The sequence below is a fragment of the Nematostella vectensis genome, chromosome 7 (assembly GCF_932526225.1).
Source record: "Nematostella vectensis chromosome 7, jaNemVect1.1, whole genome shotgun sequence".
Taxonomy (NCBI): Eukaryota; Metazoa; Cnidaria; class Anthozoa; order Actiniaria; family Edwardsiidae; genus Nematostella; species Nematostella vectensis.
In genome coordinates this window covers 14,860,729-14,882,830 of record NC_064040.1, presented here as the reverse complement: position 1 = coordinate 14,882,830, position 22,102 = coordinate 14,860,729, and the positions used below count along the sequence as shown (strand labels likewise).

General features: G+C 40.7%; 3 protein-coding genes across 3 annotated transcripts; 2 read left to right on the top strand and 1 right to left on the bottom strand.

Moving 5' to 3' along the window:
- The first annotated feature begins 8,648 nt into the window (after positions 1 to 8,648).
- Positions 8,649 to 13,335, top strand: LOC116610625. Its single transcript, XM_048730257.1, has 4 exons — positions 8,649 to 8,734; positions 8,806 to 9,288; positions 11,725 to 12,107; positions 12,396 to 13,335. The coding sequence occupies exons 2-4, from the start codon at positions 8,809 to 8,811 to the stop codon at positions 12,973 to 12,975; spliced, it is 1,443 nt and encodes a 480-aa protein (XP_048586214.1). The 5' UTR covers positions 8,649 to 8,734; positions 8,806 to 8,808; the 3' UTR covers positions 12,976 to 13,335.
- Positions 13,336 to 13,730: 395 nt separating this feature from the next.
- LOC5503045 (tRNA-splicing endonuclease subunit Sen34) lies at positions 13,731 to 15,828 on the bottom strand. Its single transcript, XM_032371344.2, has one exon. It carries the CDS (start codon positions 15,800 to 15,802, stop codon positions 14,747 to 14,749), a length of 1,056 nt encoding a protein of 351 aa, XP_032227235.1. The 5' UTR covers positions 15,803 to 15,828; the 3' UTR covers positions 13,731 to 14,746.
- Positions 15,829 to 16,007: 179 nt separating this feature from the next.
- On the top strand, positions 16,008 to 21,839 carry LOC116610623. Its single transcript, XM_032371342.2, has 4 exons — positions 16,008 to 16,093; positions 17,479 to 17,622; positions 18,153 to 18,343; positions 21,239 to 21,839. Exons 1-4 carry the CDS (start codon positions 16,051 to 16,053, stop codon positions 21,461 to 21,463), a joined length of 603 nt encoding a protein of 200 aa, XP_032227233.1. The 5' UTR covers positions 16,008 to 16,050; the 3' UTR covers positions 21,464 to 21,839.
- The last annotated feature ends 263 nt before the right edge of the window (positions 21,840 to 22,102 follow it).

The following is a 22,102-nucleotide window of genomic DNA, read 5'->3' as shown; positions in this document are numbered from 1 at the left end:
ATAAGGTCGAACATTTTGGGCCTCATCTTCAGGACAATAAGTGACAAAGCTCTTCAGTATCTTTTACGACCTCAGAACGTTCAGGAATGGCTATCGGTATCTAGAACATTTTGAAAAATTGAATTTCTTCAAGGGCATCAGTAACTTTTATGGGTTCGGGAATTCCAGATTATCAGGTTCTGGGCCGGATTTAAAAAGTTGAGGTGTCTTCAAGTTCGTCGGTAGATAAGGTGGTTTTGCCTAGCTCAGCTGTCTTTTCAGAGAATGCCGTGACCGCCAAAACGGCCAGATAGCACGCAGATAGTTTTAATTCCATCTAAGGCTAAGTTCAAACGTCGTCTTATCCATGATTTTTATTCGATACAAATGCATACAAATGAAGATGAAATAATCGACTCGATTCATTTGCATGCATTTGCATTGAATACGGCTCATGGATAACACGACGTTTGAACTTAGCCTAAGACAAAAAGACAAAAACTTAAAAAAAATTTAAAAGTTCAGGCGCGTATACGGGGGGTGGGGAGGGGGGTACGCAAGTTGCCTATGGTACCTATGACTGCGCACCCCCCCCCCCCAGCCAATCCTGGGTACGCTTTGACTTCTGCAAATCCTGGATCAACCTTTTACCAGAACTGATGGATAAACAGATAGAGCTGGATAAAGGACTTTTAAAATCACTTGAGAATTATATAAATCTGAGCCATCATCTGAGGGGTAAAACCGATATATATCATATCAAATATAAATACAATCAAAAAGCCCAAACTGTCGCGATATCGTACCAGAACAATGAATACAATACACCAAAAACTGGAAATCGACTCTCTTTTGGCAGAGTCGATTTCCAGTTTTTGGTGTATCATATCAAATATAGATATAGATTCTATGGATTCTCGTAACCAAACCAACTACGCGTGTCCTACAAGCCAATTCATAGTTACAATTATGAAGTAAACAATGTCAGACACCTAAACACATGATTATTTTTAGAACCTCCATGATGGAGGGTAACCATATCAATGCGTTGTGTTCTTCGACCTCTTTTCAAGGTAGTACTATGACGAAGGGCTAACGCCCGAAACTACAGCAAAACAACATCAGGGAGCTTGGAGCATAAACGTCAAAACTCTGTTGATTTATTTGCCTGTTTTCAAAGGATCATTTGCTGTTGTTTTTCAACGAAATGCGGAGCTGAATAAAATGACATCTAATTCCTAGTGACATTTGTTGGTTAATGCCAATTGAGAGAAACTCACATCAGGGAAAAGACATTTAAAGACATCCATGCTCTCTTGCCTCTATTGTTTCTCAAAACTGTCTTGTAGTAGTTGATCTATACTGACTAAAAACACAGAGCACAAGTTTAAAGCTCAATTAATAGATCAAGTAGGAAAAACTGTAGGTGGTCGATTTAGGAGCGCACTAAAGACAAAACTACCTATATGTCAAAGGCAAGCTCGCTAAAGCCCAGACAATACTACCTACATGTTCCAGGTCACGCTTGTTAAAGCACACAAAGCAGCCAATATAGAGACATAATTTTCAGATTAAATACGTGCGTTTTGCCATTCCATTAGTCTGAGCGCAATAACCCGCAAGCGATACAAGGAGTCTTGTATATGACGCATGTGCCGAAGTACCCTAAGTAGTAAGTTTAGGAGCTGGCCATCTAAAAATACCAAGGGCAACTCATTGCCAACACTTTACACCTTGCGTCTAGGGTATTATTCAATACACTGAAAAAAGGCCTATAGCTTTCTTCGCTTCTCAACTATTAAAAAGGATTTTTTTCGCAGGATTTTGCAAAGTATTCACAACAAGACCAAGAGAAACTTGGTCTCTTATGAAAGATGACTTTATTACCACATTTGTTAAACTAGAGAACTAATAACGGCTGCACATGCTTAACTGCTTTAACCCCCCTCCCCACCTTTCTTGCATGACAGGCTTTCATCTTCCCCCAAAAAGGAGAGGCTTTTCCATATTTGCCAATATAGAGATTATAGCGGAAAATAAATTTGCTTTTAACGATAAACTGGTTCGCTTGTATAGACACATTAAAAAACTGCTGAGATTGAACACTTGAACACCTGGCTCAAAAAGAAAATATTCGATTTACCACGAGTTAATTCGTTTGGTTTATATAAAAGAATTTTTTGGATCCACTTCCTATTTAAATGGCAAGTATCATTATTAGCGTCAGAAGTTCTATGCAATATTTTATTGTATTTATATCTAACTTGCGATAAACACACTCAAAAGGGTTAAATCATTAACAGGGTTAATCGGTTTTTGAAAAATTCCTCTTGCCTACGGTCCATGGGACTCACAATATTATCGAAAACAGCCTCATGATTAAAATTTTCTTCTAAAATTATTACTTGTAGGAGCTTTAAATAACACAAATCGTAGGATATAAATACCGATCTACGAGCTCTAATATAAGGAAAAGCGTGGCGAAGCGGGCCTAAAGAGAAGCAACAGGAGTTTGGCAGCATTGAAGGTAAGAGTTCGAACAACTCTTTCAAGGAAGGATAGTTGTTCACCACATCATGTTTTTGTGCTTTTTTACAGATAATGTGCAAAAGAAAGGCTGTTTTTCTTCTTTTGCTAGCGTACGCCGCGACAGTAGCTCCAGAAAGTCGGCTACCAAGTGCAAAAAACCAATTTGATCAACAAGATGGCGAACTCCTGAAACTTCGAGAAGACGAGCAAGCTGTGAATGATGAAGACGAAAGATTTCTGGACGAAGACAATGTACTGGACGGAACTCCTCGCATGGATTTTCAAGCAAAGAAGAAGCGTCACAGAGCCAAACCGTCAACGAAGACAAGGTGCCGACCACAAACGATGACGACGAAGACAAGGCGTCGACCACAAACGATGACGACAAAGACAAGGCGTCTACCACAAACGATAACGAAGAATTCGAGGAAATCGAAAAAAACCCTCCGGTAGAACCAGCCGAATACACTATTTCTGAAGACAAGAGAAAGGACCTGCTTCGTCAAATTATCGAAGAAGAAAGGACACCCTCTACTGATGAAGATGATGGCGATTATGAAGAGCCTGACGACGACCAGCCTGTCCATCCAAGCCATTACAGCGTCCCTGAAGACGAAATCACAAGCGCCAATGAAGATGAAGATGATGATAAAGATGAAAAAGAGGATGAAGATGAACTTGAAGAGGAAGAGGACTGGAGTAAGAATAAGACGAAGAAGAAGACAAAGGAGAAAACAAAAGAGAAGATTAAGTCAAAGACGTTACAACGACGGGGACTTTTCAAGAGACAATACAAGCCGTGGTCGAGATGGAAAACATACTCCGTACCGAGAGAGCGGGAATTTCCTAATTACTGGCAGACCAAATGTTGCGGAGGTTGTCTTACAGGGTGTGGCCCGGTTGCTTTGGCATCAGTATTTGGCTATTATGATCGGTAAGATCTGAAGCGGAATTCGGTAACAATACTGGTGTATTTCCCACACAACATCATCATTTGCAATGCATTCATATCGTCGACCAAACATTTGTACCAAAATAATTATCGGGCTAGTTTTAAGATATAGGTTGTGGGATGTCGAAGTTATCTGGCAGGCTCAAATTTTATAAGACACGATTTCTTTACTCTTTAAAGTTTCCTGGTACAACATTTTTGGCGCCTATTATGGTTACGGCTAAATACATTTGTTATACATTGTCTTTTCGAATTACGATTTTTTTTCAGGTTAGCTCACATCTCTCCCAAGTACCACTTCAGCAAAGAGCTTTACCGCTGCCACAACGGTGTTTGGGGCTCCCCGAAGTGCGTAGCACCTAAAAAGGTCACTTGGACTGTCCGAAAATACATTGAAGCCATCCGCAAAGAAGTAAGAACCTATTGCAAGAAGGGCTTGGGTGCTACCAACGCAAAAGGTATTGGAAAAATCCAACCTTGGTACCGAGCCAGACAGGGTTACGAAGCCTACATCTCCAAATATTGGAAAAAGCTCTCTTATAATCTTGGCTGGCCACGGCCTTGGATCAAACACAAGGCGGCTAATGCCATCAAGAAGGGCCTTCCAGCGGTAATGGCGTTCCACACGAAGAAAAAAGGCAAGGGTCGGCACCTTGCTGTGGCAACGAAGTACAAGCGCAGGTACAGGAAGTGGCGTCGCTGCATCAAGGTGTTTTGGAAGTGGAGGTGCTTCAAACGGAGGCATACACAAGTTCAAGACAGGTTCTACATGCACATGGGCTGGGGTACCTACAAGAACGGATGGTGGCTCATCAAAACCTATGCTGCCTTTGTGGCACGCAAGCACTAAGAACAGTAATACACTGTTGATAAGACGCTTTTAAAAAGCTTTAATAAGACAATCCAAACAGTGTGAAAATAAGCAGATCTAACAGATACATCCGTCCCAGCCTGTTCCCAGACGCTGTTATCGGGCTTCCTGTGCAAGATGAACCGTGATGTAGCGTAGGGCCGGGGACTTTGGCTATCTGTGACGTCACAACTCTTGCTAAGCACAGGAAACCTATAACAATCCGAGACTAGGCTGGAGATCATAAAGTCATTGTCATAGTGGCAACTGTTTACAGAATGTTGAAAAATTCAGTAAACAAACCGATTAAAGCTCATTGTATTAAATGCAGATTCAATAAAAAAAACAGATGGCCCACGTTTGTTCCAGCTTCACTTCTTCCAGTCCTTGGTAGCATTGATAATGACAGAGAGTATGTATTTGACTTTCCACTCTGGATTAGGGTTAGGTGACATAGTTGTTTGTGTGTAAGTAAAGGGGGGTGCTGTATGTGTATTTAGAACACATTTTAAAATAACATTTCATTTCAACGTTTCTCCTGGCTTGGTGGTGTTTAAGCTTCGCCGCCCCTTTATGGGAATGTCTAAGTCAGTCCCCCCTCTCCCCCCACACATAATTTTTTTCAGTCCTTTTTTTGTTCTGGGGAAGGGCCTTATGTTTGGTCTCCTTTTTGGGGGAGGTTCACCATTTTTGTGCTTTAGATTGGGGGAGGATCGATCTTTTTGAACCAGAACGTAGATAAACCGATAAATAATGACCTTTGCCTTAGGTGACCCAGAAATACCCTTGTCGCAGTGCAAAAGATGCTTGATGTAGCTATACGAGGGAGCGATGTGCGCCAGACGATCGCCTGTAGTTAAGTGCGTTGTATGTAATGGTCAAACCTTGAGGTGCTAGATGTTGGCCGAGAGCATGATAATCTAAAAAGTAAAAAGTAGCGCGCAGGGGGAATGAGGTAAAGAGAACAAATGAATAGAGGCTAAAATATGTGGGTGAAGGGTGTAGTGAGCGAAATGGTGCACGTGATAGTACTGGCTAGTGGCTGTAATGAGGTAAACTGAACGGTAAATAAGTGTGCGGAATAGTGTACGTAGCGGGAAGGGGAGAGAATATAAGTAGTGTAATAGGGTGTAGTATATATGGTGTGTGTGAAAAGAAGGGTGGACATACCGGTGTGATGTGGAGTGTATATCTTAAAAGCTTGGATTTGGGGTGTTTACGGTTTGATCTATTGAGCAAAGTGAGGGGCTACTAGCGGCGTGGGAGCGTTGGTTGTGCATTTATTACATTTTGCGTTGGAAGTTATTAAATTTGCGTTAAGATTACATTTTGCGTTAGTTATTACATTTTGCGGCGTAACACCCCCCCTACTAACTTTTCAGATTGGTGGTATGAAAACGTTATTGAAATAATATTTCAGTTGGGAAGGATCCCGTTTTTATATTTAGGTTTTAACAATAATTAGCATTTCGTATTTGAAAATGGTATTTTTTTACAGGGGAGCATGCCCCCAGACCCCCTATACAATATTAATTACACTCCTGAAAAACGGGCTCGAAATCAACGTTTCTCCTGGCTTGGTGGTGTTTAAGGCCAGCTCCGCCGCAGCTTTATTGGGTATGTCTGAAAAATGTTGAAAAAATTCAACTTAGATAAATCGATAAATAATGACCTTTCACTTAGGTGACCCAGAAATACCCTTGTCGCAGTGCAAAAGATGCTTGATGTAGCTATACGAGGGAGCGATGTGCGCCAGACGATCGTAGTAGCCGAAGACCATGGCCCACGCAAGTGGTCCGCATCCCACCAAACATCCTGAGGCACTGTTTATAAACTCTCTATAGTTTGGAAAATCCTTCTTTCCAGGAATTGACCACTCTCTCCATGCCGACCATGGCTTACGACATAAGGTCGAACATTTTGGGCCTCATCTTCAGGACAATAAGTGACAAAGCTCTTCAGTATCTTTTACGACCTCAGAACGTTCAGGAATGGCTATCGGTATCTAGAACATTTTGAAAAATTGAATTTCTTCAAGGGCATCAGTAACTTTTATGGGTTCGGGAATTCCAGATTATCAGGTTCTGGGCCGGATTTAAAAAGTTGAGGTGTCTTCAAGTTCGTCGGTAGATAAGGTGGTTTTGCCTAGCTCAGCTGTCTTTTCAGATAATGCCGTGACCGCCAAAACGGCCAGATAGCACGCAGATAGTTTTAATTCAATCTAAGGCTAAGTTCAAACGTCGTATTATCCATGAGATTTATTCGATGCAAATGCATACAAATGAAGATGAAACAATCGACCCGATTCATTTGCATGCACTTGCATTGATTACGGCTCATGGATAACACGACGTTTGAACTTAGCCTAAGACAAAAAGACAAAAACTTAAAAAAAATTAAAAGTTCAGGCGCGTATATGGGGGTGGGGAGGGGGGTACGCAAGTTGCCTATGGTACCTATGACTGCGCACCCCCCCCCCTCCCCCAGCCAATCCTGGGTACGCTTTGACTTCTGCAAATCCTGGATCAACCTTTTACCAGAACTGATGGATAAACAGATAGAGCTGGATAAAGGACTTTTAAAATCACTTGAGAATTATATAAATCTGAGCCATCATCTGAGGGGTAAAACCGATATATATCATATCAAATATAAATACAATCAAAAAGCCCAAACTGTCGCGATATCGTACCAGAACAATGAATACAATACACCAAAAACTGGAAATCGACTCTCTTTTGGCAGAGTCGATTTCCAGTTTTTGGTGTATCATATCAAATATAGATATAGATTCTATGGATTCTCGTAACCAAACCAACTACGCGTGTCCTACAAGCCAATTCATAGGTACAATTATGAAGTAAACAATGTCAGACACCTAAACACATGATTATTTTTAGAAGCTCCATGATGGAGGGTAACCATATCAATGCGTTGTGTTCTTCGACCTCTTTTCAAGGTAGTACTATGACGAAGGGCTAACGCCCGAAACTACAGCAAAACAACATCAGGGAGCTTGGAGCATAAACGTCAAAACTCTGTTGATTTATTTGCCTGTTTTCAAAGGATCATTTGCTGTTGTTTTTCAACGAAATGCGGAGCTGAATAAAATGACATCTAATTCCTAGTGACATTTGTTGGTTAATGCCAATTGAGAGAAACTCACATCAGGGAAAAGACATTTAAAGACATCCATGCTCTCTTGCCTCTATTGTTTCTCAAGACTGTCTTGTAGTAGTTGATCTACACTGACAAAAAACACAGATCACAATTTTAAAGCTCAATTAATAGATCAAGTAGGAAAAACTGTAGGGGGTCGATTTAGGAGCGCAGTAAAGACAGAACTACCGATATGTTAAAGGCAAGCTCGCTAAAGCCCAAACAAAACTACCTACATGTTCCAGGGCACGCTTGTTAAAGCACACAAAGCAGCCAATATAGAGACATAATTTTCAGATTAAATACGTGCGTTTTGCCATTCCATTAGTCTGAGCGCAATAACCCGCAAGCGCGCAAGCAATACAAGGAGTCTTGTATATGACGCATGTGCCGAAGTACCCTAAGTAGTAAGTTTAGGGGCTGGCCATCTAAAAATACCAAGGGCAACTCATTGCCAACACTTTACACCTTGCGTCTAGGGTATTATTCAATACACTGAAAAAAGGCCTATAGCTTTCTTCGCTTCTCAAATATTAAAAAGGAGTTTTTTCGCAGGATTTTGCAAAATATTCACAACAAAAGAAACTTAACAATTATTATTTTATGAAAGATTACTTTATTACCACATTTGTTAAACTAGAGAACTAATAACTAATAACGGCTGCACATGCTTAACTGCTTTAACCCCCCTCCCCACCTTTCTTGCATGACAGGCTTTCATCTTCCCTCAAAAAGGAGAGGCTTTTCCATATTTGCCAATATAGAGATTATAGCGGCAAATAAATTTGCTTTCAACGATAAACTAGTTCGCTTGTATAGACGCATTAAAAAAACTGCTGAGATTGAACACTTGAACACCTGGCTCAAAAAGAAAATATTCGATTTACCACGAGTTAATTCGTTTGGTTTATATAAAAGAATTTTCTGGATCCACCTTCCTATTTAAATGGCAAGTATCATTATAAGCGTCAGACGTTCGATGCAATATTTTATTGTATTTATATCTAACTTGCGATAAACACCCTCAAAAGGGTTAAATCATTAACAGGGTTAATCGGTTTTTGAAAAATTCCTCTTGCCTACGGTCCATGGGACTCACAATATTATCGAAAACAGCCTCATGATTGATTCTAAAATTATTACTTGTAGGAGCTTTAAATAACACAAATCGTAGGATATAAATACCGATCTACGAGCTCTGATCTAAGGAAAAGAGTGGCGAAGCGGGCCTAAAGAGAAGCAACAGGAGTTTGGCAGCATTGAAGGTAAGAGTTCGAACAACTCTTTCAAGGAAGGATAGTTGTTCACCACATCATGTTTTTGTGCTTTTTTACAGATAATGTGCAAAAGAAAGGCTGTTTTTCTTCTTTTGCTGGCGTACGCCGCGACAGTAGCTCCAGAAAGTCGGCTACCAAGTGCAGAAAACCAATTTGATCAACAAGATGGCGAACTCCTGAAACTTCGAGAAGACAAGCAAGCTGTGAATGATGAAGACGAAAGATTTCTGGACGAAGACAATGTACTGGACGGAACTCCTCACATGGATTTTCAGAGCAAAGAAGAAGCGTCACAGAGCCAAACCGTCAACGAAGACAAGGTGCCAACCACAAACGATGACGACGAAGACAAGGCGTCGACCACAAACGATGACGACCAAGACAAGGCGTCTACCACAAACGATAACGAAGAATTCGAGGAAATCGAAAAAAACCCTCCGGTAGAACCAGCCGAATACACTATTTCTGAAGAGAAGAGAAAGGACCTGCTTCGTCAAATTATCGAAGAAGAAAGTACACCCTCTAGTGATGAAGATGATGGCGATTATGACATTGATTATGACAGCGGCGTGGTTGGACGTGCCTAGCTTTAGCTCCGCGTTTTGAAGTCGTTGTTTGCACTTTCATGTGCATTAAGTTCATATATGTAATTCAAATATTTAGTGTTGTCGTATGTGTCTATTTGTTCTTTATTTTTTTGTGGCCATGGCTTTAACAAGAGAGGTTTTGGAAGAACTACTCGACAAGAAACTGGCGCCATTACAGGCGTCTCTTGACTTTCTAAATGAAAAGTACGACATCATCTTAAAGAAAGTCTCAGATCAAGAGGAAGTTTATTAAATCTAGAAATCAATATCATTTTGAAAAATACAAAATCTATAGAAATAAATTGAACCATTTAATTGCAATAAGTAAGAGAAAATACTATGAAAAGTACTTTAATTTTAACAAATCTAACATAAAAAATATCTGGAAAGGGATAAAAGAAATTGTCGTGCTAAAGCCTAAGGCTCATTTCACACCTTCAAAAATTGTATCTTCTAATAAGGTTTTAACCAATGTAAATGAGATAGCAAATGAGTTCAATTACTTCTTTGCTAATGTTGGCAGAAATATCAGCAACAATATTCCAAAAGTAAACACTTTATTTTCAGAATTTCTTCCAACAGCTAATTCTAACAGCTTTCTTCTAGCTCCCACATCTACAGAGGAAATTAGAAGTATAATCTTAGGAATTAAATCAGGTAAAGCTTGTGGTTCTTCTAGCCTTCCAATTACAGTTCTTAAAATACTAAGCTCTATTATTTCAAGGCCTCTGGAGATATTATACAATCTGTCCTTTTCTTCTGGCATTGTACCTGATGCCTTCAAAATTGCACGTGTCATACCTATTTACAAATCAGGCTCTCATTTTGACACTTCTAATTTTAGACCAATATCATTATTATCTATTTTTAATCAGTTACTTGAAAGGTTAATGTATAACAGAGTCATAAAATTTCTAGACAAATACGATATTTTGTACAAAAATCAATTTGGCTTTCGAGCCAATCATTCTACAGAACATGCTCTTCTGCTTATTACCGATAAAATCCAAAGATCAATTGAGGGTGGTCAATACTCTTGTGGCATATTTCTTGATTTTAGCAAAGCTTTTGATACTGTTGATCATAAAATATTATTAGCAAAACTTTATTCATACGGCATCCGTGGCATAGCTTATGAATGGTTTGTTTCCTACTTATCAAACAGGCAACAGTTTGTTTCTATTGGTAATGTGTCATCTGCACCACTACCAATAACATGTGGAGTGCCTCAAGGTTCAGTACTTGGTCCCCTTCTCTTTCTTCTGTACATTAATGATTTTAATAACTGCTCCAACTTATTTGACTTTCATTTATTTGCTGATGATGCCAATTTATTTTGTGCCGATTCTTCATTGACATCCTTAGAGACCAAAGTAAACACAGATCTGTATAATATAAATCGTTGGCTTTGTGCAAATAAATTGGCTTTGAACATCAGTAAAACTAATTTTGTCATTTTTCGACCAGCACAAAAGAGGCTGGCTAGTTCTATTTCTTTATCAATCAATAATAATACCATTAAACAAAAAAATAATATCAAATATCTTGGTGTAGTTATTGACTCCTTTCTTAACTGGAAGGAGCACATTAACCAGTTAAGTAAGAAAATCTCCAGAGGTGTCGGAATAATAGCAAAGCTGCGTTACTATGTATCACCAACAATTCTCACTCAGCTATATTATTCTCTAATTTATCCATTTCTTACTTATGGTGCTATTATTTGGGGCAACACATATGAATCAACAATCAAGCCTCTTTTTATTTTACAGAAGAAAGCTGTTAGAATCATAACTTTCTCATCTTACATTGAACATACTTCTCCTATCTTTAGAAAACTAAATATCTTGAAAGCTCCTGATCTAATCTATTACTTAAATACAATATTTATGTACAAATTTAATTTGAATCTACTTCCAACTCCTTTTGATTCTTTTTTTACTACGGTTGCTTCAAGGCACAAATATAATACAAGACTGGCTTCTAAATCATCGTACTGCCTCCCTTTACCTCGAACTAATTATGGAAAGTTTAATATTCGTTTTAAAGGTGCCTCAATTTGGAATAACATCAAAGAACCTACCAAAACCATGCGTTTGCCTAGCTTCAAGGCTGCAATAAAGACCTCAATCCTTGAAAATTATTAGCCTCTATCTAGTTTTTTTGTTTTATTGCATTTTATTTTGCTGCTGCTTTCATGTATTTTGTATTCGTGCCTTGTACGTCCTTGCTATACGCTCCATTTAATTGAACTTTTTTGTGCTGCCTAGCCAGATTAGCTTTTTAGTTACTTCTAGGCAGCCAATACCCAAAATCTGTAATTATTATTTATTTTCTTACTGTAATTTCTGTGTGTGGTATAAATAAAGTTATATTGTTGTTGTTGTTGTTGTTGATTATGAAGAGCCTGACGACGACCAGCCTGTCCATCCAAGCCATTACAGCGTCCCTGAAGACGAAATCACAAGCGCCGATGAAGATGAAGATGATGATAAAGATGAAAAAGAGGATGAAGATGAACTTGAAGAGAAAGAGGACTGGAGTAAGAATAAGACGAAGAAGAAGACAAAGGAGAAAACAAAAGAGAAGATTAAGTCAAAGACGTTACAACGACGGGGACTTTTCAAGAGACAATACAAGCCGTGGTCGAGATGGAAAACATACTCCGTACCGAGAGAGCGGGAATTTCCTAATTACTGGCAGACCAAATGTTGCGGAGGTTGTCTTACAGGGTGTGGCCCGGTTGCTTGGGCATCAGTATTTGGCTATTATGATCGGTAAGATCTGAAGCGGAATTCGGTAACAATACTGGTGTATTTCCCACACAACATCATCATTTGCAATGCATTCATATCGTCGACCAAACATTTGTACCAAAATAATTATCGGGCTAGTTTTAAGATATAGGTTGTGGGATGTCGAAGTTATCTGGCAGGCTCAAATTTTATAAGACACGATTTCTTTACTCTTTAAAGTTTCCTGGTACAACATTTTTGGCGCCTATTATGGTTACGGCTAAATACATTTGTTATACATTGTCTTTTCGAATTACGATTTTTTTTCAGGTTAGCTCACATCTCTCCCAAGTACCACTTCAGCAAAGAGCTTTACCGCTGCCACAACGGTGTTTGGGGCTCTCCGAAGTGCGTAGCACCTAAAAAGGTCACTTGGACTGTACGAAAATACATTGAAGCCATCCGAAAACAAGTAAGAACCTATTGCAAGAAGGGCTTGGGTTTGACCAACGCAAAAGGTATGGGAAAAATCCAACCTTGGTACCGAGCCAGACAGGGTTACGAAGCCTACATCTCCAAATATTGGAAAAAGCTCTCTTATAATCTTGGCTGGCCACGGCCTTGGATCAAACACAAGGCGGCTAATGCCATCAAGAAGGGCCTTCCAGCGGTAATGGCGTTCCACACGAAGAAAAAAGGCAAGGGTCGGCACCTTGCTGTGGCAACGAAGTACAAGCGCAGGTACAGGAAGTGGCGTCGCTGCATCAAGGTGTTTTGGAAGTGGAAGTGCTTTAAATGGAGGCATACCCAAGTTCAAGACAGGTTTTACATGCACATGGGCTGGCGTCCCTACAAGAACGGATGGTGGCTCATCAAAACCTATGCTGCCTTTGTGGCACGCAAGCACTAAGAACAGTAATACACTATTGATAAGACGCTTTTAAAAAGCTTTAATAAGACAATCCAAACAGTAAGAAAATAAGCAGATCTAACAGATACATCCGTACCAGCCTGTTCCCAGACGCTGTTATCGGGCTTCCTGTGCAAGATGAACCGTGATGTAGCGTAGGGCCGGGGACTTTGGCTATCTGTGACGTCACAACTCTTACTAAGCACAGGAAACCTATAATAATCCGAGACTAGGCTGGAGATCATAAAGTCATTGTCATAGTGGCAACTGTTTACAGAATGTTGAAAAATTCAGTAAACAAACCGATTAAAGCTCATTGTATTAAATGCAGATTTAATATAAAAAAAAACAGATGGCCCACGTTTGTTCCAGCTTCACTTCTTCCAGTCCTTGGTAGCATTGATAATGACAGAGAGTATGTATTTGACTTTCCACTCTGGATTAGGGTTAGGTGACATAGTTGTTTGTTTGTAAGTGAAGGGGGGGGGGGGGGGGTGATGTATGTGTATTTAGAACACATTTCAAATCACTGTTGTAAAATTGGTACTTGGAAAAGTCCTGGTTTTCTTAGATATGGAATTCAGGGTCAGTGTTTTTTAGGGGAGGTGGTGGTCTTCCTATTTTTTTAGATGTAAAAGTTTAGGCCTTGTTGGACCCTCCCCCCCCCCCCCCCCCATCATGTCAATAGTTTTAACTTAAAAGTGCCCCCTGGAAGAAAGGGGATTCTGCCAGTGGACACAGACACCAAAACAACAGAGGGCATATTTTTTTTATTGTTCTGCTTTAGTGAACATGCCAATCTAATGACAGCTAAAATATGCAAAGCCTTATCATTGGAAGGCATGGGAGTGTTTAGATCATTGCACATGCAACAGTAAAATTTAAAATGAACAATTGCTCACTAGGACATATTCAACAATGTTTTTCTTGAATTTTATTTTGTTAATATTCCTCCCTTTGAACTATTTACAATGCATGGAAAAAAAACAAGCAAAACTATTTTTTAAAACACTGCTGCACTTCATAACATTAACAGATTTTAGTGAAAATCAATGCAGTAATATGCACAATTAACAATATAAAAATGATTTTTCAAGGAGAAAAAACGTGTGCAATAATCTAAAGTAAAGTATGTGTATCTTTAATAGACAGACTAGCTAACTTGTATTAGATTCCAATGGCAATAAAAGTGCAATATTTTTAAATTTTATCATATTCCATTTGCAATGAAATTCTAATATTGCTCTCCATAAAAAACACCCTTATAATGCTGAAATTTCAAACTAGAATTAATAGCTCAAATATTGCCCATTTTTGTTTTACTTATTTTATTCTTAGGGGGATAGGCTAACATTGTTTACCTTCTAGACAGTACATATTTTAAACTATTTATTTTAAACAGGGTATACACCTAAGAAAAACATTGCTGTAAGTGCAAACGGCGAATGGAAGATCTACGACCGAAAGGTGCTTATTGGTATAAATTATTTGTAAGGACAAAGGTCATGAATAAGCTCCAGCCATGCCAGAACCATACATTTATGCCTGTTAATGGATTATTGTACCATTTATACATGTTTTTTCATTATTGAATTCCATAGTTTCTTTTGGTCTTAGAAATGCATTTACAATGCGCCATCTGAACTGACAGCTTTTATTAAATTAGATGTATATTCCAAGCCTTTCTGTCCTGAGTAAGGTTCTGATTTTTTTATTTCGCTTCAACATGAAATGTCAAGTAAAATGCCTGACAACTTCCTGCATTTCAAGACTAGCTAATACCACTCCACTTTACAGACATATAAACCACATTTCCCCCAGAATCCATGCTCGCAAAGACTGCAGTCTTTTTAACAGTCGCACCAAGTCTACCCATTGATACAACATCCAGCATGCCAGTCCTCTTATCATAGGGTACAACAACAACAATATAAAATGAATGGAACTTAACAGGATCCCCAGGGTAGGCTAAGAAATCACCTCCAAACTTGCACCCAGAAGTTATATATAACCCTCTCTCCCACAAGTTCTTGAATATGCTGTATCTCAAATGCTCATTCTCTGTGTTTGGATAACTCCATTTGGCGAACGGGTAACACCCTGTTATTGCATGTGGTGATTTTGTTGGTATGTGAACCACAGTCCCTTGCAGCCTTTTAAAAGTTTCATCTCCATTGGTCGTTGCTAAATCAGCTTCAACAAGTTGTGGATCACAAACAGATGGTTCATTTGTAGAATTATATAACTCCATTGCTTGTGGCTCGTTCAAACAGCTTGAGGTTTCCGAAAAAGTAATTTCTTCTTGATTCTTTTTACACGAGTGTAGAATATGGTTTCTCGTTGTATTATTGCATTCACCATCTAGTCTTGTTACCTTTTCTGTCATATTTGAGACGTTCCCGTTTCCTTTTTTCCTTCGATTTCTTTTTCGTTTTCTCCCCTCTTCAATCACTTCAGAAAGCTCTTGTTTTTTCTCTTCTCTTTCTTCCAAGAACATCCTAGCTTGTTCATGCATGCTCTCTTCTCTCAAAAAATCAAGCCTCTTAACCTTGTCTTCTGATGGCAAAGGAGGTGCCGAGTCGCTTTGTTTAAGTTCTACAACTTTTTTCTCTAGTAGAAGCGTCGTTTCATTTTCGGACAAAACGAGAGGAAGGGACAAGAATACATTTTGTCTCGGTTTTCTAGGAAGTGAACCAATTAGAGAGCCTATAATTCTATATTTACTCCTGAGTTTTAACACCGTGTCTGCATCCCAAACTAGAACTTCTCCCGTAGAGGCAAATATGGTTAACTTTCTTACTTCCTTCGAACATGCTTCATCCGCCATTTTGTTTTGAAACACAAACTCACTGACTTGTAACAGACGGCTCATGATACCACAGGGAGCCCGATAATATTTTGATAGTCCCAAGTGGCGTTTGTTTATTTTAGATAGTGCGCGAAATTAGAGTTTAAGATGCAATTTGTCTGTAGATACAATCAGTAAGTCGAGATCTTTGTTAAAAGTATTTATGTAAATCGTTAAAGGCATCATCAAATCGTTTGCAACAGTTCCATCGAGTCTTTATTAAGTAAATGGAACCAAAGCCCACGACAGATCCAGCTTATGGATTCATAGGTAAGACCCATTCTTTTCCTTTTTATATCCAGATGGAGATAAGAACGGAGAGCAAAAGGGCTTTATCTATCGTGTTTATAAATTCGCAACACCAGAGGGCTTATCGTGGTTGTTTTGAATGCGCGTTTTAAAATCTATTCTCCATAATAATACCCCCCCCCCCCCCCCTAAAACGGTTAATGGATACAAGGAGAGAGAATTCTGTGCATTTCAGTTTGAAATCTTTTTATACTGAAGACAATAACGATGATCCGCACTAATCTTGGTTCGATTGCATCCATTTCTGCGCGTCCTTGTGGTATGTGGCTAACAAGATAAACTTTTGACATCGTTATGCCTTTTGAGTGGTGCAATGTCCTAGTACACCGTTAATTAAAAACGCTTTAAGAAATGTAGATATTAATGAAAACGTAGGAAGAAAACCACCAGTTCTGCAAAGGTAGCAGGGTCACGATAACCTTGTTTATATTCATAGTATCATCTATTGTGGTTTGACTGTGGGTGTTGTAGGTGTTGTATTATTGAGGGAAAGGGAGGGGTGGGTGGGGTCGTCGTGAGTGAGAAGGACTAGAAGTGGTGGGTGAGAGTTAGCCCATATGTAGCCACTGAGGGGGTAGCAATGGGTACCTCGAAATTTCGAAAGTCTCGCAAAAAATTTCGCAGTCTTTGAATCTCGGCGTTTTTTACGCAAGTCTCGTTTTTTTTAAAAAAACATTTAATGGTCTCAGAGCCTTGTTATGTTTTCTACCACGGTCTCTGAGTCTCGGATTTTTAACCGCGATCTCGGAGTATCTGATTTTGTTAGACGCGATCTGCTTTATGTTGTTACCATGCTACGGGTTACCCCTTGTTTTTTCGAGTCTCGTGCCTTGAGTCTTTCCGCTCCAAACAGAAACTTTACATACTGTAGCAAGATTGTATAGTAACTCTACTTATTCTTTTTTTCGACTGATGTTTATGACATAACTCGAGCAAGTTATCGGAAAACAAGCTCGCGAAAAAAAAAAGTTCGCGCTCGGACCGGACCGGAATTCGACAAAAGTCTCTGCTCGGATTCTGAAAAAAACGCGGGTCCCGGCGCCTCGACAAGTTTCAGATTAACCATCTTTACCCCTACTGATTTGAGAAAAACATAATCTACGAGAGGATAGTAGATATACTCTAGAAGAGGATTTTTTTCGCGAATTAGCGGCTACACTAAAGTAGGTGAGAGCTCGATTGATAATCTCATCGTCATCATCATTATCATCAGCAGCAGCAAGTCTCAGCTGTTAGCATCTCAGCGTCTATCATCATCATCATTGTACCATCAGCATCGTTTTTCCCTTTCAACCATCATGGTATTATCATGAACCTCATTTGTATGACGACCGTTTGCCCATTAGTTTATCAGACAAATGTCACCTACCACAATCCACCGCCCACCGTGCAGCGAGTGGAGGAGACCTTCTGGTTGGATACCCTCTCTCCAGCAGAACGCATCGCCATCATTCTCTCGTGCACCATCTTACTCACGATCATACTGACAGGTGAGCCGTCATGTAAAGATCAAGGATGTGGTGTGTGTATATTCAGGAGGTGAAGGGGAGGGGGGGAGAAGGGAGGGAGGCTGATGTGTTTTCGGGCGCGCGGGGTCCTTCATTGGTCTATCGCCGAACGAAATGGGAAGTGGTTGAAATTCGAAAAATAATAACCGCCTTATTATGGAAACTAGACAACACGCCTTGAACGGGGCGTGTCACTGATTGAAACAGGAAAGCAAAAAGGGTACTAAAAGGCGAAACGCTAAAAAAAAAAGAAAAAAAAAACTTACGCAGGTGCATAGCGAGGATTTGCTGAGGGGAATGTCTTTTTTATACATTGAAACATGATTTAAAATATCTAGGATTTGGCTATTCTTCAATACGAACGACCGCTTTTTAGCGACAAATGGAGGGGGGGGGGGGTGCTCGAGACTTTTTCGTCCACAGCACTCGGGGGTTACCTAGAGAGCCACCAGCGACTGAAACCCCACCCTTTACTCTCCTAAAAATAATTAATGCATGACATTACGGTTTAGGTATTTGCTACCATGCATCCAGTCTGTGCAAAAGTCGATGTCGAAGAGGTGAGAGGGAGGTTGCGCGAGAGCGAGCTGAATCACGAGCCAGGGATAATAACGGACAGTTGTGGTCACAGGTACACAGGGCCACAGCTCCACAAGGGCCCATTCAAGTTAGATCCAGCCAGAACCAGTTAACCGTCCCTCAGGTAGGCGCAGAGAAACACAACCGTGTTGATATATGCGCGTGGTAGCCTGAGTTAATTTCTCGCTATGTGTGCCGCGCGACGAATAAGTAAATGGCGGCTTGTATGCCAGGTTTTAGGGCAGTTAGATGCCTGGCTCATTGATCAGGTTTCCCGGGATAGAGTAGATGGGGGTTATCGTCCAATCGTTTATGGTATAAGATTCATACCACCTGCTACCCCTTTGGAGTTTCAAAGATTCCTCCGATTCTGCTATCCCTGGGGTCTCACGACAACGTATTTATCCTATCCAATAACAACAGGACTTGAAGACAAGATGACAGCATCGTCAGAAATTGTCTTTGTTTTTGGTCAGAAATTTGCCTCGACCACACCTAATGTACTATCTTTTAAGGGTATGATTTGCTATGGTCCACACCCAAAGCGTTATCCCTTTTTATGGAAACCCCCTTCCCCTCCCCTGTGCAGGTTGCCCTTTGGTATGTTAGTAGAGTGGAGTGTGTTAGTACATGGCTCACTGTGAAGGTGGTCCCTAGGTACAGCTTGTGTGGAGCAGTGTGTTAGTGCATGGCTCACTGTGCAGGTGGTCCCTAGGTACAGCTTGTGTGGTGCAGTGTGTCAGTGCATGGCTCACCGTGCAGGTAGTCCCTAGGTACAGCTTGTGTGGTGCAGTGTGTTAGTACATGGCTCACTGTGCAGGTGGTCCCTAGGTACAGCTTGTGTGGTGCAGTCTGTTAGTACATGGCTCACTGTGAAGGTGGTCCCTAGGTACAGCTTGTGTGGAGCAGTGTGTTAGTGCATGGCTCACTGTGCAGGTGGTCCCTAGGTACAGCTTGTGTGGTGCAGTGTGTTAGTACATGGCTCACTGTGCAGGTGGTCCCTGGGTACAGCTTGTGTGGGGCAGTGTGTTAGTACATGGCTCACTGTGCAGGTGGTCCCTAGGTACAGCTTGTGTGGTGCAGTTTGTTAGTGCATGGCTCACTGTACAGGTGGTCCCTAGGTACAGCTTGTGTTGTGCAGTGTGTTATTGCATGGCTCACTGTGCAGGTGGTCCCTAGGTACAGCTTGTGTGGTGCAGTGTGTCAGTGCATGGCTCACCGTGCAGGTAGTCCCTAGGTACAGCTTGTGTGATGCAGTGTGTCAGTGCATGGCTCACTGTGCAGGCGGTCCCTAGGTACAGCTTGTGTGGTGCAGTGTGTTAGTACATGGCTCACTGTGCAGGTGGTCCCTGGGTACAGCTTGTGTGGGGCAGTGTGTTAGTACATGGCTCACTGTGCAGGTGGTCCCTAGGTACAGCTTGTGTGGTGCAGTGTGTTAGTGCATGTCTCACTGTGCAGATGGTCCCTAGGTACAGCTTGTGTGGTGCAGTGTGTTAGTGCATGGCTCACTGTGCAGGTGGTCCCTGGGTACAGCTTGTGTGGTGCAGTGTGTTAATGCGTGGTTCACTGTGCAGGTGGTCCCTGGGTACAGCTTGTGTGGTGGAATCTGTTAATGCGTGGCTCACTGTGCAGGTGGTCCCTAGGTACAGCTTGTGTGGTGCAGTCTGTTAATGCATGGTTCACTGTGCAGGTGGTCCCTGGGTACAGCTTGTGTGGGGCAGTGTGCTAGTAGTCACGGATGCAGACGTTTTTTTACACCTGTTTAGGTAAACAGGTCTAAATGATTATACTTGATACATGTCTTCATTTTGTTAATTAAGGGTGTACTGACATCTGTTGCTAAAGAAAATTGAATATAGCATAAAAGCCTTGTAGAAAGTCATAAGGGTCTGATATTTGCCAAGTTGACCAACAAAAGTGTGCTGACTATTATGATGACGTTACCCCGTGACAGATAGTCATAGACGTCATAGATACAGATAAAAGCAAATATTTCAAGTAAAATTGCTCGAAAACAAATATTGAATAAGTTTTATAAATTTTGAGGGATGAGTGCATTAAGCCAAACATGCGTTTTAGAAATTATTGAGTAATTGTTTTTTTTATGATTTTTCAAAGGTCCTGAAATCATTATTTGATATAATTTTGGTTTCTGTTAGATTAACGCTAAATCCATGCTTGACTATATGAAGGAGATTTTAATAAAAAGGAATAAAGAAAAAATATTGCGTTTTGAAATAATTTGGCGACAAAAAAAAGCTTATTTTAGAAAACGCAGAAACGGAAGTGAAACAAAGCCCGTGTGTGCACATTTGGCCTGCTCACACACACTGATATCTCACATGATGAAATTGAAATGAAGTTTAAAAACAAATTCCAATAGTGTTTCGTGGTATTTACACTTCAAAGGAGCGATATCCGCCATGTCATGATGGAAATTGAAAAAGTATTTTAAAATTCTGATACAGCGCGCGCTACTTAGAAATAAGATTTTCAGTGCGTGCGCGAGCGTTTGCAACCGGTGTTTGCAGCGCGCTGAGGTAGTGAAAATTGAAAACTTTGGCTTTAAAAAAGGTTGGCTTGACTTCGCTGAATCTTCGTTTTTACAAAATATGGGAAATATCATAACCCGAAAAGGCTGAGATTAACTTAGAGTCAATCTTGGGTAACTTGAAACGCATATTTTTTGTTTCTTTTACTTCAGGAAAGCTTGTGAATGACGAATTACGTGTTTTGTATATGCGCGCGCTCAACGCAACCAGCGTAGCAACGTCGTTACTGAGCCGTTCGTGTTGACTTGCTTAAGCTCTCTAATGTCAGTACAGCGTGCAGCGCGCCATTTACCTCTAACAGGTAAAATTCTTTTCTGGATCCGCGCCTGTCCTGATACCTTGCAAGTAGTCCCTAGTAGTAGTGAAGCTTGTTTGGCGATGTGTTTGTTCATGTCTCATACTGTGTATTTCCCTTACGCAAAAGGTGGTGATTTATGTGTAATAACATTCCCTTTCTATTTTTTAAGGTTGTGATCTATAACACGGCAGGAGGCTGCACTTTTCCTGTGCCCATCCACAGGGAGCCCTCTTCACACTCACTCGCTCATCTACCCGGTTCCCAGTCTCCCCGACTCCAGCATAGTGACCTCCCTTCCCCACCGCCCATGTACACATCACCCCGTACCCAGCCCTCCGCTCCATCAGCAGAGGCCGTGTCTGGGATGAATTATCACGAGCCTGGAGAGAAATGAGGCCCAAGATTGGTGTGCTGCGGTGATATAGTGCCCTCTTAAAAAAAAAGGATGAGACGCCACAAGTATTCCGATAATTCTGGGTGCTATTTTATAGCCGCGCACTTTATAGCCCGACAGACCACCCAAGCTGCAACCAATGCTTTATTGCTTCTTACTTTACTGTTATCTCGATCGATTGCCTTATCTGACACATAAAAGCTGTCAACATGCCTCTAGCGGATATTAACGGTCGGCTGCAGACTACTACATGTAATCTTAGTTCACGCAGTCAGTCTGCCGGACTTGTGAGTCCCGCTTATGTTAGATTAGTTTCGATACTACAAAGAAGCCAAAAAAAAAAAAATGATCGCAATAAATAAATAAACTACCCAAACATGGGCGTGGCTGTTGCAATTTGCTTGAGCCCCAATAAAACGGCGCAATGAAATGCAGAAATATGTTAATAATTATCTCAAGGAGTGAGTTTTTTTATTATCTGATCCTAAATTAGCTCACATACGGAGTGATAATGGCCCGACCTCGAAGGTTATCACACGCAGACAAAGATAACCTCCATGGGTGGTGACCACTATCGGACGCGATACTGGATTAATGACCTGACGACTGCAGGCCATTTCTTGAATTAATAGGAGTGCA